Genomic DNA, 15,725 nt, shown 5'->3' on the forward strand with positions numbered 1-15,725 from the left:
TGCCCCCCCACCCCATAAGTGCCATCCACAGATGCCCCCCCATAAGTGCCATCCACAAATGCCCCCACATAAGTGCCATCCACAGATGCCCCCCATAAGTGCCATCCACAGATGCCCCCCAATAAGTGCCATCCGCAGATGCCCCCCAATAAGTGCCATCCGCAGATGCCCCCCCCATAAGTGCCATCCGCAGATGCCCCCCCATAAGTGCCATCCGCAGATGCCCCCCCATAAGTGCCATCCGCAGATGCCCCCCCCATAAGTGCCATCCGCAGATGCCCCCCCCATAAGTGCCATCCGCAGATGCCCCCCCCATAAGTGCCATCCACAGATGCCCCCCCCATAAGTGCCATCCACAGATGCCCCCCCCATAAGTGCCATCCACAGATGCCCCCCCATAAGTGCCATCCGCAGATGCCCCACCATAAGTCCCATCCACAGATGCCCCCCCATAAGTGCCATCCACAGATGCCCCCCCATAAGCTGGGTAATAAGTCAGTGATAATACCAGACACCGGGAAAGCTGGGTAATAAGTCTGTGAATATATCTATCTATATCTGTCACGGCTGAGGATGGGGGAAACCCTCAGCCGTGAGATGCCAGGTGTTATAGTGGCTACTCGGCCATGAGGCCACAGGATAGGGAGCAGGTCACCTCCTCACGCATCCCTACCCTGACCCTAACTCCTAACCTGCATGGGCCAACCTTTAGGGTAGGAGGGCCCATGCGCAGGAACCTCGGAGCCCTATCTTACCCTCCGCAGATCCCTGAGCTAGGAGCTGGGTAAGACGACCTACTCCTCCTTGACACGGAGGAGCAGGAGCCTCAATGGCCAAGCTGTTGGGAAAAAGGGGGACAGAAACAGCAACACGGAAATGGCAGGCGAACAACAAGTTCACCAACCTGCCACAGCCCTGCTGACTGGATCCCTAAACAGACAAGGATCCAGAACCGTATGCTGCACAAACACATGTGAAAGTCCCAACAGACAAACTAGCTACAACACACACAGAAAGACATAGGCATACATAAATCTTATGACCACAGTGGTGGCTCTCACAGGCAGATGGAAAAACACAGGCGGCTGCTCCAGCTAGCAAGGCTGCAGCAACCTACTGAGCCCTGCCACAGAGAGAGGTTATATAGGCCCAAAGGCCACACCCACCGGTCAACCACACCCAGTGACATCATTCTCACACACACTGGGAAGGGAGTTAACCCTACAAACACCACAGAAGGGAAACTCCAAACATACAGGGGAAGTGACCAAACTAAGATCACCCTGTGGCTGTTGCCGCTGGCAACGACACGGGTGGCAGCCGTCCTGGGAGACAGCCCGAAGGCCGAGACAGTGCCACCACATGTACATTACCAAACGTTGCCACGGGCAGCCACAGTGAAAGGACGATGTCCGTGCGCACCAAACATACTACAGTGCACACCAGACATACAAACAAAGTGCATCCACACACGCACACAACTCCCCGGAAACCGCACACAAAGCTGTTGTCCGCGGCAACCGCACTGAGGCCAAACACATCATGCCTCAGCTGCGGTTGACACAACAACCAAAACCGCGGGCAACTGTATGCGGAACTGTATGCGGCTCCCAAGGAGTCACGACCATAACCGTGGCCGTGACAATATCTAGCACAGATCATATGGCTACTAGCTAACATGCATTTGGGCTGTAGTGATTTATTGTTTTTGCTGCACAGAATGGGTTTGTAACACAGGTTTTATGTGTAAGTGTATTAGAATGCAGGACAGCCACAAGTTACTACATTAGTTCACTAGCATTGGTCAGTGGTCACTGAGTGATTCCCCAGCAGGGGGATGGGCTTTACATACTCTGCAGGCTGCCAGACTGATGACTCATCCACATGAACCAGCAGCAAGGACTGAGCTCTGAGGGTGAGTCATGAGGAGGCGTGGCCTTCACTCCACTGCCTGAGCCAAACCAGGAAGTTATCAGCACATCCACTGCTGGGAAGATTCAAAAAGCAAGATGGGAATATTTCTTTAACAATTGTATATAATAAACCTCGTGCTGGTGAATATAAAACCAGAAACAAATTCATGGCCGACCAAAGTCCATATATAAGGAAGCATGTGTAGTCCGGGGTAGAATACAGTACAATACAGCAGAAGGCAAAAACAAAGATAATCAATCAATAATAATGTAGCATCAAAGAATGAAAAATAATACCTGACCAAAGAATGAAGGACAGCAGCAAAAAGGCCCGGACTAGTAGGTGAGGCTATGTTTGGAAAAAAGAAAACGCCCCGCGCGTATCGCCGGTAAAGTGCAGCTTCCTCAGGGGTAAAACTCTGCATGTAGCAGTGTCCCATATATACCTGTATGATTAATGCTAAATGATAATAATATAATAGTCACCTGTGTAACTTTACAGTGAAGAGAGTAAGGGAGTGCTCGTGGCGTCCCAGGAATCGAGCCGCGCATGCGCAAAATGGCCGCGGACCGGAAGTGTCATGAAGCAAGTGATCAAAGTAGGAAACGTGCGTATCCAAGGTGGAACGAATAATGCGCTTCAAGTAAGACAAATATAGAGAACAATAAAGAAATGTGTCAGTAATACCACATTTCTTGGATTGTCACCAATGGTTTAAAAGTCTCTGGAGTTGGATGGGAACGTAGTAACCTGAGGGGGACGTCCACTACCCGCAGCTCCTCGTCTCCAATCCAGATGGATTGTTGACCTTGACTGATTCGCACCAAATGGGATGAATGAAGAATTCACCTTTGTTGGTTTTTATGGGTAATTATGTTTCTTGCACATTTTCAGACATTTTTTCATCACAACAGAATATAAGACACATTTTTATAATTTTTTTATATTTATTAGATACATACAGTATATACACACATACATGCAATCACACATTCTTACACATTTTATACACTATTTCACCTTTTTTCTTTAAATTAATTTTTAATAATAAATTTTTATTTATTTATTTATAGCTTTATGCACAGATGCGCGGCTTTGCACCTTCATGAATGTCCCTCTATCATGGACTGAATGAAGCCTCATCGGCAAACCTTATCTTCTGGTACTTTGTTCTCCTCTATTCATTGTTCCATGTTATGCTATTATATCATAAGCCCCATTACTATTACATTGTATGTATTCTTTATATATTCTTTTGAATTTTCTTTTTCGTGTTTCTTCTTTTAAGTTTTTTCTTCCTTTTTGGCTCTTTTCCTTTCCCTTTTCATGGTGTTTGCTCCTGGCGTCCCAGGCCCCGTGCTGCATTCTATTGTCTTTACGTTTTTTTATTAGTAGGGTGATTTATAAATCAAAAGTTATAATTATTATTAAGAATTCTTTCTTTTTAAAATATTTATTGGTCAATAAATTAAAACATATATTTTATAATTATGAATTATAATCATAGTATATTTATATCACACTATCATGTTACATGATTATTCATTTATGTCGGTCTGATTGATACAGTCACGATCATCCTCCTCTTTTTAGGTCTTTGTATTTTTGGTTATTCGCAGTGCGTTTGTGTTTTATGTTTAGCGCATGCGCCATATTCCTGGACAATAATTGTCTTTATCATTGAATAATCATTATTATGGATTCACTTATGGAATTACCATTGTCACTGACTCAATCATATTATAATCATGTTATGTCGATCGGACACAAGTTCATGATTTGGTTCGTTCAGCTTAGTTCGGGACGTTTTTCCTGATTTCACCAGAGGTTCGCGTCCACGTCTGACCTTCTATGTGGTATTATTGACACATTTCTTTATTGTTCTCTATATTTGTCTTACTTGAAGCGCATTATTCGTTCCACCTTGGATACGCACGTTTCCTACTTTGATCACTTGCTTCATGACACTTCCGGTCCGCGGCCATTTTGCGCATGCGCGGCTCGATTCCTGGGACGCCACGAGCACTCCCTTACTCTCTTCACTGTAAAGTTACACAGGTGACTATTATATTATTATCATTTAGCATTAATCATACAGGTATATATGGGACACTGCTACATGCAGAGTTTTACCCCTGAGGAAGCTGCACTTTACCGGCGATACGCGCGGGGCGGTTTCTTTTTTCCAAACATAGCCTCACCTACTAGTCCGGGCCTTTTGGCTGCTGTCCTTCATTCTTTGGTCAGGTATTTTTCATTCTTCGATGCTACATTATTATTGATTATCTTTGTTTTTGCCTTCTGCTGTATTGTACTGTATCCTACCCCGGACTACACGCGTTTCCTTATATATGGACTTTGGTCGGCCATGAATTTACCAGCACGAGGTTTATTATATACAATTGTTAAATGTCTGTATATTTGTGTTGTCCAATAAAATCGCTTGATTGTTTTTATAAATCTTGGATGTGCACATTACTGCGGTTCTCTGAGGCATTTGGCTTTTCTGGTTTTGGGTATTATATTTTGAACCGTTAGTGCCCTCCAGTTTATCTGTGGCGCGCCTCCTGATTTCATTGGTATTAGATTTATGCTAAAGTGCACACTCAGCAGAACGCAGAGACGGCTCAGGATTCAAGGCCGGGACCGCGACGCCATCCTCCTGAATATAAACGGCTGCATTACCGCCATCATTACGACTTTATTTCAGGAGTTTTAGGGAGGTCGCTGTTAATTTGTACAGTGAGATAACTACACCGTTACACTGTGACGAGCTGCAGCAGTCATCAGCTGAGGGCCGGGGTCACTTCATTTGCAGACTCTGTTTTAGCCCATTACGGGACATTGCGGATGGAATGGTGTGTAGCAGCTGGATGTCGTAACAATGTATCATGATTCGTCTGGCTGCGGGTAATAAGGTGACACTCTGCAGCTTCTCCTCTGTAACTTTACAGTGCCTTGAAAAAGTATTCATACCCCCTGGACTTTTCCACATTTTTTTACTTTACACCCACAAATTTTTATGTATTTCACTGTGTTTTTATGTTATAGACCAACACAAAGTACAAGTGTGAAGTCCTGGGGGTGGGTGGGGCTTATGGTTTTTATTTTTTACAGCGCTTACCACATAGGAATTTTTTTATATTTTAATAGTTTGGACTTTTCGGACGTGGCGATATGTTTATAAGAAAATATTAAGATCACACGCCAACATCCTGGCACCATACACTGTGGGCGACCAGGCTTTGGATGTGTGGCTGCTGTGTGGCTCAGCTATAACCAGTGACTCCAGCTTAGCTGCAATGTCTTATGGAGTCTACGGTAGCATGATTCTCTCAGCAAAGGCTCAGCCTGTCTCTTCCCCATGCTTTACACTGCAGCTCTGCTCTCAGACTGGCTGCAGTGCATGAGCTCCATAGGATGTCTGTGCATGGAGAGCTGAAGATTATAAACTGAACGTCCAACGGGGAAAGAAGATGATTGGATAACGGCAGCACAGAGAGGGGAGGGGCCTCAATAAGGGGAGGGGCCTGTATATCAGTAACTGGGCGGATTATACCAATTACATTATTCTAACATTGCTGATAATGGCTGACAGCGTGGGTGGTCAGCCGACTTACCTGCACTTAGTGTCCGTTCTACACATCAGATTTGCCTGCAGTTTTGATATGATGATACAGATTACCCGTATGAATATGACAAAATTCACCTGTGGGCAGAAGAGGGAAGATTCATAATGTATGACAGTCTGTGCCTCGTGCCTCACGCCTCACTCAGGTCAGCACAGGTCTAATCAAGCAGTGGTTGCCCCCCTATTGCAGAACGTGAATCAATACTGGTAAGGGTCTGCACAATAGTCTCCAGTCACCACCAGAGGGCGCTCAGGAGCTTCCAGTATGCATCGAGCTCCTGGGCTCCCTCTAGTGGTGGTTGCCGGTAGTCTAAATTTTATCTCGGAAATCTTTCTCTAAGCAGTGGATGGAGCCCTGACTGCTCTAAGGGTAATCCGTTAACCATTTCACGCCCATTTAGGACAGACATTCACTTTTAATGTTCCATTCACAAGGCTTTCCTATATCTCTACTGATGGATTTCCTCTATTCACTGATTATCTAACTTTAATCCAGAAGTCTGGATCGGAGCTGATAATGAACCTGAAGTTCTTGTCACTGACGACTCACCCCGATGGCGATGAGGATAGGCAGGCGGATGATGAGCCAGTAGTTCATATTGTAATTCCGAGTCCAGCAGCTGCAGAGAAGACACAATGATTGATTACTCCGCGTTTAAACCCCTAATTCTGACAAATGTCCCTGTTTACGTGATGATTTAGTAAGATCTGAACGCGTTTTGGCCCGACACTGGCGTTCATCCATCTGCAGTGATTTGTGCGCTGTCTGTTATGTCATCTGACATGTTGATGTCTCAACTACTCCATGCCAATCACTAACCCTCTCCGCGCTCTCCACACTGCACTATCTGATGGGATTTATGGGTCCCACGCGTTTTATTGGCCTGAGTGAAACGCGCCAGCTCTGTTGCTCAGTTCTTTGTTAACCTTTCGTGTGCTGTGAGAACTATTATGCGGCCATTTAAAATGAATACATGGAGGATGAGGCACGAATGAACCTGCAGCAGAACAGCTGCCGCCGAATCGCCATCGCCTCGTTTATATTATTCCCCGGAGATGGCGGCAGCTGCTCCCCCCCCCCCACCCAACCCGCTTTATGGGACTTTAATGATCTGAAGCAGCACAAGGAATAAATCCGGGAAGTTTTAATTACTATGAAGTTATCTTTATCTAAACAACGAGCAACCAATGGGAGGACTGGAGGAATTGTTCTTGAGACCACCACCGCCCTCCCCCCAGCTGTAGTTAGGGAGTTGCCATACAATTGCTTATCTTCCTGCCGCCCAGGACTCGCCCCTCGGCTCATAGATCACAAAAGGTTCTGGTGCTTTTCAGAGACAGCGCCACCCTGGTCCATAGACTGTGTCTCTCCAGTCCTGACAGTTTGCTACAATGTATCGGTGCAGGCAAAATGTATCAACCTGAAGTCCAGGTTGTTTATCTCACACAACATTGTCTAGACTGGATGCATATGTAGCAAACATCAGCTGTGAGAAGTGTTAGGACAGTATAGATTACTAGCCTCTGGAGGGGAGGAAGGGAGGAAGGAAGGAAAGGGGGACGGGAAAGAAAGGTAGGAAGGAAGGAAAGGGGGACGGGAAAGAAAGGAAGGAAGGAAAGAAAGGGGGACGGGAAAGAAAGGTAGGAAGGAAGGAAAGAAAGGGGGACGGGAAAGAAAGGTAGGAAGGAAGGAATGGGGCACAGGAAAGAAAGGAAGGAAGGAAAAGGGGATGGGAAAGAAAGGTAGGAAGGAATGAAAGGGGGACGGGAAAGAAAGGTAGGAAGGAAGGAAAGGGGGACGGGAAAGAAAGGTAGGAAGGAAGGAAAGGGGGACGGGAAAGAAAGGTAGGAAGGAAGGAAAGGGGGACGGGAAAGAAAGGTAGGAAGGAAGGAAAGGGAGACGGGAAAGAAAGGTAGGAAGGAAGGAAAGGGGGACGGGAAAGAAAGGTACGAAGGAAGGAAAGGGGGACGGGAAAGAAAGGTAGGAAGGGAGGAAAGGGGGACGGGAAAGAAAGGTAGGAAGGAAGGAATGGGGCACAGGAAAGAAAGGAAGGAAGGAAAGGGGGATGGGAAAGAAAGGTAGGAAGGAATGAAAGGGGGACGGGAAAGAAAGGTAGGAAGGAAGGAAAGGGGGACGGGAAAGAAAGGTAGGAAGGAATGAAAGGGGGACGGGAAAGAAAGGTAGGAAGGAAGGAAAGGGGGACGGGAAAGAAAGGTAGGAAGGAATGAAAGGGGGACGGGAAAGAAAGGTAGGAAGGAAGGAAAGGGGGACGGGAAAGAAAGGTAGGAAGGAAGGAAAGGGGGACGGGAAAGAAAGGTAGGAAGGAAGGAAAGGGGGACGGGAAAGAAAGGTAGGAAGGAAGGAAAGGGGGACGGGAAAGAAAGGTAGGAAGGAAGGAAAGGGGGACGGGAAAGAAAGGTAGGAAGGAAGGAAAGGGGGACGGGAAAGAAAGGTAGGAAGGGAGGAAAGGGGGACGGGAAAGAAAGGTAGGAAGGAAGGAATGGGGCACAGGAAAGAAAGGAAGGAAGGAAAGGGGGATGGGAAAGAAAGGTAGGAAGGAATGAAAGGGGGACGGGAAAGAAAGGTAGGAAGGAAGGAAAGGGGGACGGGAAAGAAAGTTAGGAAGGAATGAAAGGGGGACGGGAAAGAAAGGTAGGAAGGAAGGAAAGGGGGACGGGAAAGAAAGGTAGGAAGGAATGAAAGGGGGACGGGAAAGAAAGGTAGGAAGGAAGGAAAGGGGGACGGGAAAGAAAGGAAGGAAAGGGGGACGGGAAAGAAAGGAAGGAAGGAAAGGGCGACGGGAAAGGAAGGTAGGAAGGGAGGACAGGGAGATGGGAAAGAAAGGTAGGAAGGAAGGAATGGGGCACAGGAAAGAAAGGAAGGAAGGAAAGGGCGACGGGAAAGGAAGGTAGGAAGGAAGGACAGGGGGATGGGAAAGAAAGGTAGGAAGGAAGGAAAGGGGGATGGTAAAGAAAGGTAGGCAGGAAGGAAGGAAAGGGGGACAGGAAAGAAAGGTAGGCAGGAAGGAAGGAAAGAGGGACAGGAAAGAAAGGTGGGCTACAAGGAAAGAAAAGGGGGATGGGACAGACAGAAAGGTAGGAAGTAATATCGAAAGAAGGTAAGAGAAATAGGAGGAAGTGAAAGAGGAAAAGGAAGGCAGGGAGAATAAGGCAGGAGAGAATATGGATAGAGAAAATTGAAAGAAAGAAGATGGGAAGAAGAGAAGAAATGAGTCTGGGAAAGGGGAAGAAGGACAGAGGAAAATAAGGAATAGGAAGGAAGTAAGGATGGGGGGCAGGGAGAAAATACATTCATTTTGTGAATATTGGCACATTCCTTGAAGAGCCACCTCTTTCAGTGCATAACATTCATAGGAAAACAGGAAACAAACCCAAGACCCAACAGTACTGTAACTGCAGCTCTGGATGTGACTGGAGTGTAATTCCTAATCACTCCAAACCAGTAGAAGATGGGTAGAACAATCTATTTCATCTTATTATCAGATCTTTATTCTTTATGTTCCATCAGTCCTGGAGCCCCCGGTCACTTCTTAATGAAGTTTTGTCTCTAAGGCCGCATTCACACGCTGAGGATTTTGTTGCAGAATTTTCTGCAACTATAAGTCAGTTCCATTCATTTGCTTGGGGGCAGCAAGCGCTGTATTTATGAAAGCTCCATTCAAGTGAATGGAACAGGTTTTCAGTGGTGGAAAATTCTGCAACAAAATCTGCAGCGTATGAATGCGCCCTTAACCCTTTCATGTCAGAGGAGTCCTGGATGGGGGAGCCTTGTGATAAGCACTTATGGCTGAGGACACGGAGCATATTGTGGTATTGTGGGTAATGGTGCCGAGCGGACGGATGATTGATGATATCCTCGGTGCAGGTTCCTCTCCCGGGGCCTGACGCGGCCATGATAAAGCGATCCTCATTACTGCTAATGAATTTACGTGAAAGGAAGATCCCGGCTCCGGATATCATGTGCGCCAGCATCAATAATGGAGGGTCACTGAAGCAGTGCCAGCATTGGGGGACACAACGCATTTTGAGTCAGTAGATTCGTTTTGCATCGTCTTCTTCTCAGTGTAAAGTCTCTGCCCCCGGAGCCAAATGTAACAATGAGGTTTCTACAATGTAACAGCTCACGACTATTATCCGCTTTCGCTCATCTGTTTTTGCCCCAAGCTTCTCGCTGCGCTATTTTATCCCGTCAAATATGATGGAACCTGCGATGAAGTCTCTGATCTGTACAGAGCCTAAGGAATAGCTGAAAAGAAGACGCCTCCAAAATATTTGGGGGCTGCTGAAGAAGAAGGCGTCAGGAGCCCCCATTCCCTCCTGTCATCAGTCTCATCTCTATGCACCGCAGAGCCGACAATCCGAGTGCGCCATTACCACCTGCTCAGAATTACAGCCAGTAACGGTCTCTACATCATCGTCTCCACAATGTCCTTCACGTCTTCTGGTGCCACAGGCCCAGCATGATTAACCCCTTACTGTCCACAATCTTCTTTAAATGAATGGATCACCTCTCAGGCTGTTTAATCATCTCCACCAATGATGTGGTGCTGGGACGTGTCGGGGGGTCGCTCTTCTGGTGTATGTCTGCAAAATATCTATGTATCAGTGTCTGACTTCTTGTGCACTCTTACAGCTGCAATGGTTTGAAACGCATCAGCATTCCGCTTGTGTATCCTCAGCTGTCTGTGCAGACCTGTCTCACGTCTGGTGTAACCTTAGGACTGAAGTGCGTAAGCGCCTCACCTCTTGTGAACCACTTGGGCTGACGTAGCGTGAAACGCGCAGGTTTGTCATTTCTGTTTATAGCTACGATACCTCAATCTATCTTATCGCAGGTGTCTCACTTTTTATGCCTTTGCTGCAGTTAAAGAGGACCTCTCCCCTCTCCTGACAGGTCTGCCTTAGTAACTACTTGCATTCCCCATGTTGTATCAATTCCGAAGCATCCATTATTATGACTCCCATCATGTGCCATTCCTTTATTATCGCTACAACACTTTATGACTGAATTGTCAGCAGCTTGCAGTGAAGGTACAGATGGATGTTACCAGTTGGGGGTGTGTCCCTGCACAGTCTGACACAGGCAGCAATGATTGGACACAGTCAGACACACCCTCCACTGGTAACACCCAGCAGTACCTTTATTACAGACTGCTGGCAATTTATTGGTAAACTTCTAGCAGGAATAATACGAGAACTGCACCACATAGAGCCATAAGAACCGATGCTCCAGAACTGTCATTAGATGGGGAGGGTCCTCTTTAAATGTCACAGACAGATCACACCGTGTCAAGCAACAGTTCAGGTTTCAGTATTTCATGTGGCTGCAACCAGTTTGGCACTGGTCGGGCCTGGCAGACACATAGACCCTTTACTGTCTATCTGGACTTTGCTGCTGGGATGTCCCAGGTTTCGGCTCCCAGGGTGGTCACCATTTGGCAGCCGGAGGCAGTGATGACAGGACAGGCACAAAATGGAAGGTGGAGAACGGTACAGGGACTCAGACGTCATGGACGGACCAGGAGGTGAACCTGAATCAGGACGGGAAGGTGAACACCAGTCTCGTAGCTATAAAGGTTGCAGTTCCAGTCTCCTCAGCCAGGGGGCCCACAGTCCCCCTCACCACATGCCGGCTTCACTCTTAGGCCTCATGCACATGACCGTTCTATTTTTTGCAGTCCGCAAACCGCCGATCTGCAAAAAACGGAAGCTGCCTGTGTGCCTTCCGCAATTTGCGGAACGGAACGGGGGCAGCCCATTGTAGAAATGCCTATTCTTGTCCGCAAAACGGACATGTTATATGTGGCGGTACAGTTACAGCTGCACAGTCCTCTCTATCCCGTCTCTGCTCTCATCTATAGGATCAGTTCAGAGAGGAAACTGAAGGACAATAAAAGAGGGGTGAGTAAGGTTGTCACTAGAATGGATGGGCTCCTAGGAGAATCCAGCTCCACAGCCAAGCCATCCTCTGGACCCCTGTCCACCACCTCAACAATTCGCACCCTAAACGTCATTCAACTAAATACACAACACAAGTGACCCTGTAAAAAGTCTCACAGCCCCCAAAACACAGCTACACGCTACATGTGCCGCCCTCCCCACTGTAGGCTTTACCCGGTGAGTAACCACTGGACCCCAGGCACGCAGCCTTAACCTTTCCAATGCCCTCCATCAAGGATCCTTACAGTTACCCCTTTACTGCAGTAGACCACCTGGGATCCGTAAAATAGCCCCTTAATCCACACTGGCCATAATCAGGTGCAGCGCTGACAACGCGTTAAATCTGGCTAAACACAGTACGGTTTACGGATGATGCAGCATCCAAGGCAATGGCCATTTCGCATCACTGCGCTTCTTCCAGCCGATCACAATAACCCTTGCGTTAACCCTTTAACAGCTCTAGACCAATAGGGATCCTTACATTAAACCTTTAACTGCCCAAGAACCCCAGGAAAGCTAATAGTAACCCCATCGCTGTGGTAGACCAGCAGGTATACTGACATTAACATCTTCACTGCTCCAGAACATCAGGAAATTTGAAATGAACCCTTTCACTGCCCTAGAACATCAGATATACATACAGTAACCCCTTAACTGCACTAGATTGCAATTAATACAGAAACGTAGAGGGGACATTTCCAGAGATGCAGCTGAAAGTATTAGGGGTGATGTAGAAGGGGGGCTGCGTCCGGTAAGGGAATTTGATTAAGAAGGAGAGACAAACTGTAATTACGTGTTCCTGCATGGCAAGACCACTTACTGTTATCTCACATATATATTCTTATTATTATATCCAAATTTCTTTTCATGGAGAGAAACGAAGAAGAAAAATCGCGGCACTCACCGGAGTTGAAATAATGTTGCAGCTTTATTGGAAAACTTCCTGAGAAGGTAGTGCATGTAGGATCCTGGGGCGGACATACTGTAGCAAGTGGCGACGGCCGTTTCGCGCGCGGGATCGCACTTCCTCTGGCCGCTATACACGTCATGGCGCAGACATGCGCTTTATAGGGGCGGACTCAGAGCAGCCGGCACCATCAACCACAGCTGTGCGCCCGTCGATCTCTGACGTGAGCTTAAAAACATAACCGATGTAGAGATATGCAAATGTAAATACTGGGGAAAATACAAGGAGGCGCAGTAAGATACCGCTTTTACAAAGTTACGGTGCACATGTGAATAAATGTGTGGTTGTAAACGCACACACATAACAGAGGAAATTAAGCAAAACAATGTAATTAGAGCGCGGTTGCGCAGGTTGTAGTACCTCTCATACTTCAGCTAAAAATATGTTAGCCTAAATGGTTGAAGCACAGATACGAGAGGCCGTATGCGGCTGCTCACCCACCTCATGGCGACATCACATTTATAAAAAGACAGACAGGTCGTTTTTGTCATTTAACCCTGCCGCTCCCATAGCTCCAGTCTGCATGATACACCTTGCCCCCCTCTGCAGGAGCAGGCGATGTCGGTCACCTCCCCTAGGGATAGGTCGGACATGCTCTACCCCCGCAAAGGAAAGACAACGTGGATAGGCATCGTGGGCGGTGCGGATATGATTTGGGGCTTCGGGCAATCAGTCTTTCCCTTATTAGCAGGAGCAACAAGGATGCAGTGTTTAGAAACTACGTCCATGAAGCACTGGATCTCGTTCTTACAAATAACGTTTTCCAGTTCGACGGTCAGTGGTACCGCCAGGTACTAGGTACGGCAATGGGCACATCGGTCTCGTGCACATTTGCTAACCTGTACCTGGCGGTATTTCAAGAGACTTACATCTTCTCGGTGGATAACCCCTTCCTGCGGTCTATCCACCTGTTTTTAAGATATGTGGATGATGTTTTTCTGGTCTGGTCGGGGAGTGAAGAGTCTTGCCGTGAATTTGTTGAGTAACCAGATGAATATGAGATTCACCATCAATTTTGGTGGCGAGTCCCTGGATTTCCTGGACGTTTGTATTACCATAAAAGAGGGCATTGTACCCACAAGTGGTTACCGTAAGCCCACAGCGACCAATTCACTCCTCCACCAGACCAGTTTCCACCCGCCATCGGTTAAGCGTGCGGTCCCGTACGGGCAATTTGTCCACTTACGGAGGATTAATGATACCGATGCAGGGTTCCACAAACAGGCTGGGGAACTTAGAGACAGACTCCTGAATCAGGGTTATCCATCGAGAAGCGTCTCAGCAGCCCTGTGTAGGGCCGCTAAATTGGACCGCAACTCTCTGCTCATGGAGAAGAAAAGAAACGCTGCACCCTCGCGCTTCGCCTTTTCTTTTTAGTATAGTCCTGCCGCTGACGTAATTAGGCAGGCCATTAATGAAAATTGGGATTTGTTGAAGGGGGACTCCTCTCTGAGCAATTTCACAAATGAACGACCCTTAGTCACATTTAGAAGGTGTCCTACCCTCAAGGACAAGCTGGTCAGAAGCGTATTCAATGCGTCTTTGAAGAGACCTGGCTTAAGAAACCCAGAGGAAACTACAAATGTGGCCACTGTTCTTTCTGTGCACTTAACACCTGCAGTAAGGGCCTACAGATAGGAGGAACTAAACACGTTGTACGTGAATTTATTAATTGTCGTACATCCTATGTGGTATACGTAGTCTTCTGCCCCTGCAAACGTTTCTATATAGGCAAAACAATCTGCCCCCTATTTGAACGCATCCGTGAGCATGTTGGTTCTTTACGGTCGGGCAGAGGTTGCCCACGTCTGATTGACCATATCCGCACCGCCCACGATGCCTATCCACGTTGTCTTTCCTTTGCGGGGGTAGAGCATGTCCGACCTATCCCCAGGGGAGGTGACCGACATCGCCTGCTCCTGCAGAGGGGGGCAAGGTGTATCATGCAGACTGGAGCTATGGGAGCGGCAGGGTTAAATGACAAAAATGACCTGTCTGTCTTTTTATAAATGTGATGTCGCCATGAGGTGGGTGAGCAGCCGCATACGGCCTCTCGTATCTGTGCTTCAACCATTTAGGCTAACATATTTTTAGCTGAAGTATGAGAGGTACTACAACCTGCGCAACCGCGCTCTAATTACATTGTTTTGCTTAATTTCCTCTGTTATGTGTGTGCGTTTACAACCACACATTTATTCACATGTGCACCGTAACTTTGTATAAGCGGTATCTTACCGCGCCTCCTTGTATTTTCCCCAGTATTTACATTTGCATATGTCTACATTGGTTATGTTTTTAAGCTCACGTCAGAGATCGACGGGCGCACAGCTGTGGTTGATGGTGCCGGCTGCTCTGAGTCCGCCCCTATAAAGCGCATGTCTGCGCCATGACGTGTATAGCGACCAGAGGAAGCGCGATCCCGCACGCCAAGCGACCGTCGCCGCTTGCTACAGTGTGTCCGCCCCAGGATCCTACATGCACTACCTTCTCAGGAAGTTTTCCAATAAAGCTGCAACATTATTTCAACTCCGGTGAGTGCCGCGATTTTTCTTCTTCGTTTCTCTCCATGAAAATAACTATTGATGTGACTTCTTCTTCGCTGAGCACCACATAGCGGAGTACATACAACCACAGCACCGGCTCCCTTTATTCTGAGGCTGTATCAGTGAAGGCAGTGCCGCCTTGTTTTCACTATTCTACTCGTATTAATTATATCCAAATTTACCACCCTAACTCCTCCCACAGTTTTTACACTACATAGACAGTAATATACCAAAACATGCGGATTGTTTCCGATTGGTGTGCTATTACTTTGTGGAACGTTTCGCCAAATGGTTCACGAAATATCAGCGTTTTTGTGGCAAAATTGGTCCCCTAGGAATGAATGGCGGAATGTTCAAAACTAGAGTGTGAGCTGACAAAAGCTAGAGTTTGAGCTGAAAAATCAGGACATGATTTCTAAACTGCCACCACTCCCTCATTTTCAAGACCACCTACACAAATCTTATATCAAAACGTTCAGCTATCCCTGCTGCCACTAAATAGTTTTCACAATATGACCATTTGTTTGCAACTCACGCCGCCCATTGACATTCATTGAAACTCCACTCTAGCCACCTCAAATTTGAAGGGCAATTTCTAAACTGTGACTGTGCCTTCATTTTGAATATTTCAGAGACATACTATGCATCACAATGTAGGCCTGGGTCTTGTGATTCTCGCAATATAAAACTCTTTGCTGTAGGATTTATA

General features: G+C 47.0%; 2 protein-coding genes across 5 annotated transcripts in view; both read right to left on the reverse strand.

Moving 5' to 3' along the window:
• Window positions 1-15,725, reverse strand: part of SLC2A9 (solute carrier family 2 member 9) — a 1,019,898-nt gene that overhangs the window by 428,217 nt on the left and 575,956 nt on the right. The gene's annotated exons all lie outside the window — the stretch shown is intronic.
• The window catches only part of GLP1R (glucagon like peptide 1 receptor), a 51,075-nt gene that overhangs the window by 9,476 nt on the left and 25,874 nt on the right, over window positions 1-15,725 (reverse strand). For both annotated transcript variants that reach the window (XM_044296394.1, XM_044296403.1), the window contains exons 4-5: window positions 6,096-6,165; window positions 5,535-5,623 (exon numbers count right to left, since the gene is read on the reverse strand). In XM_044296394.1, coding sequence (XP_044152329.1) covers window positions 5,535-5,623; window positions 6,096-6,165 — 159 coding nt within the window. The remainder of the gene's footprint in view (window positions 1-5,534; window positions 5,624-6,095; window positions 6,166-15,725) is intronic.

This window comes from Bufo gargarizans, chromosome 1 (assembly GCF_014858855.1).
Source record: "Bufo gargarizans isolate SCDJY-AF-19 chromosome 1, ASM1485885v1, whole genome shotgun sequence".
NCBI lineage: Eukaryota > Metazoa > Chordata > Amphibia > Anura > Bufonidae > Bufo > Bufo gargarizans.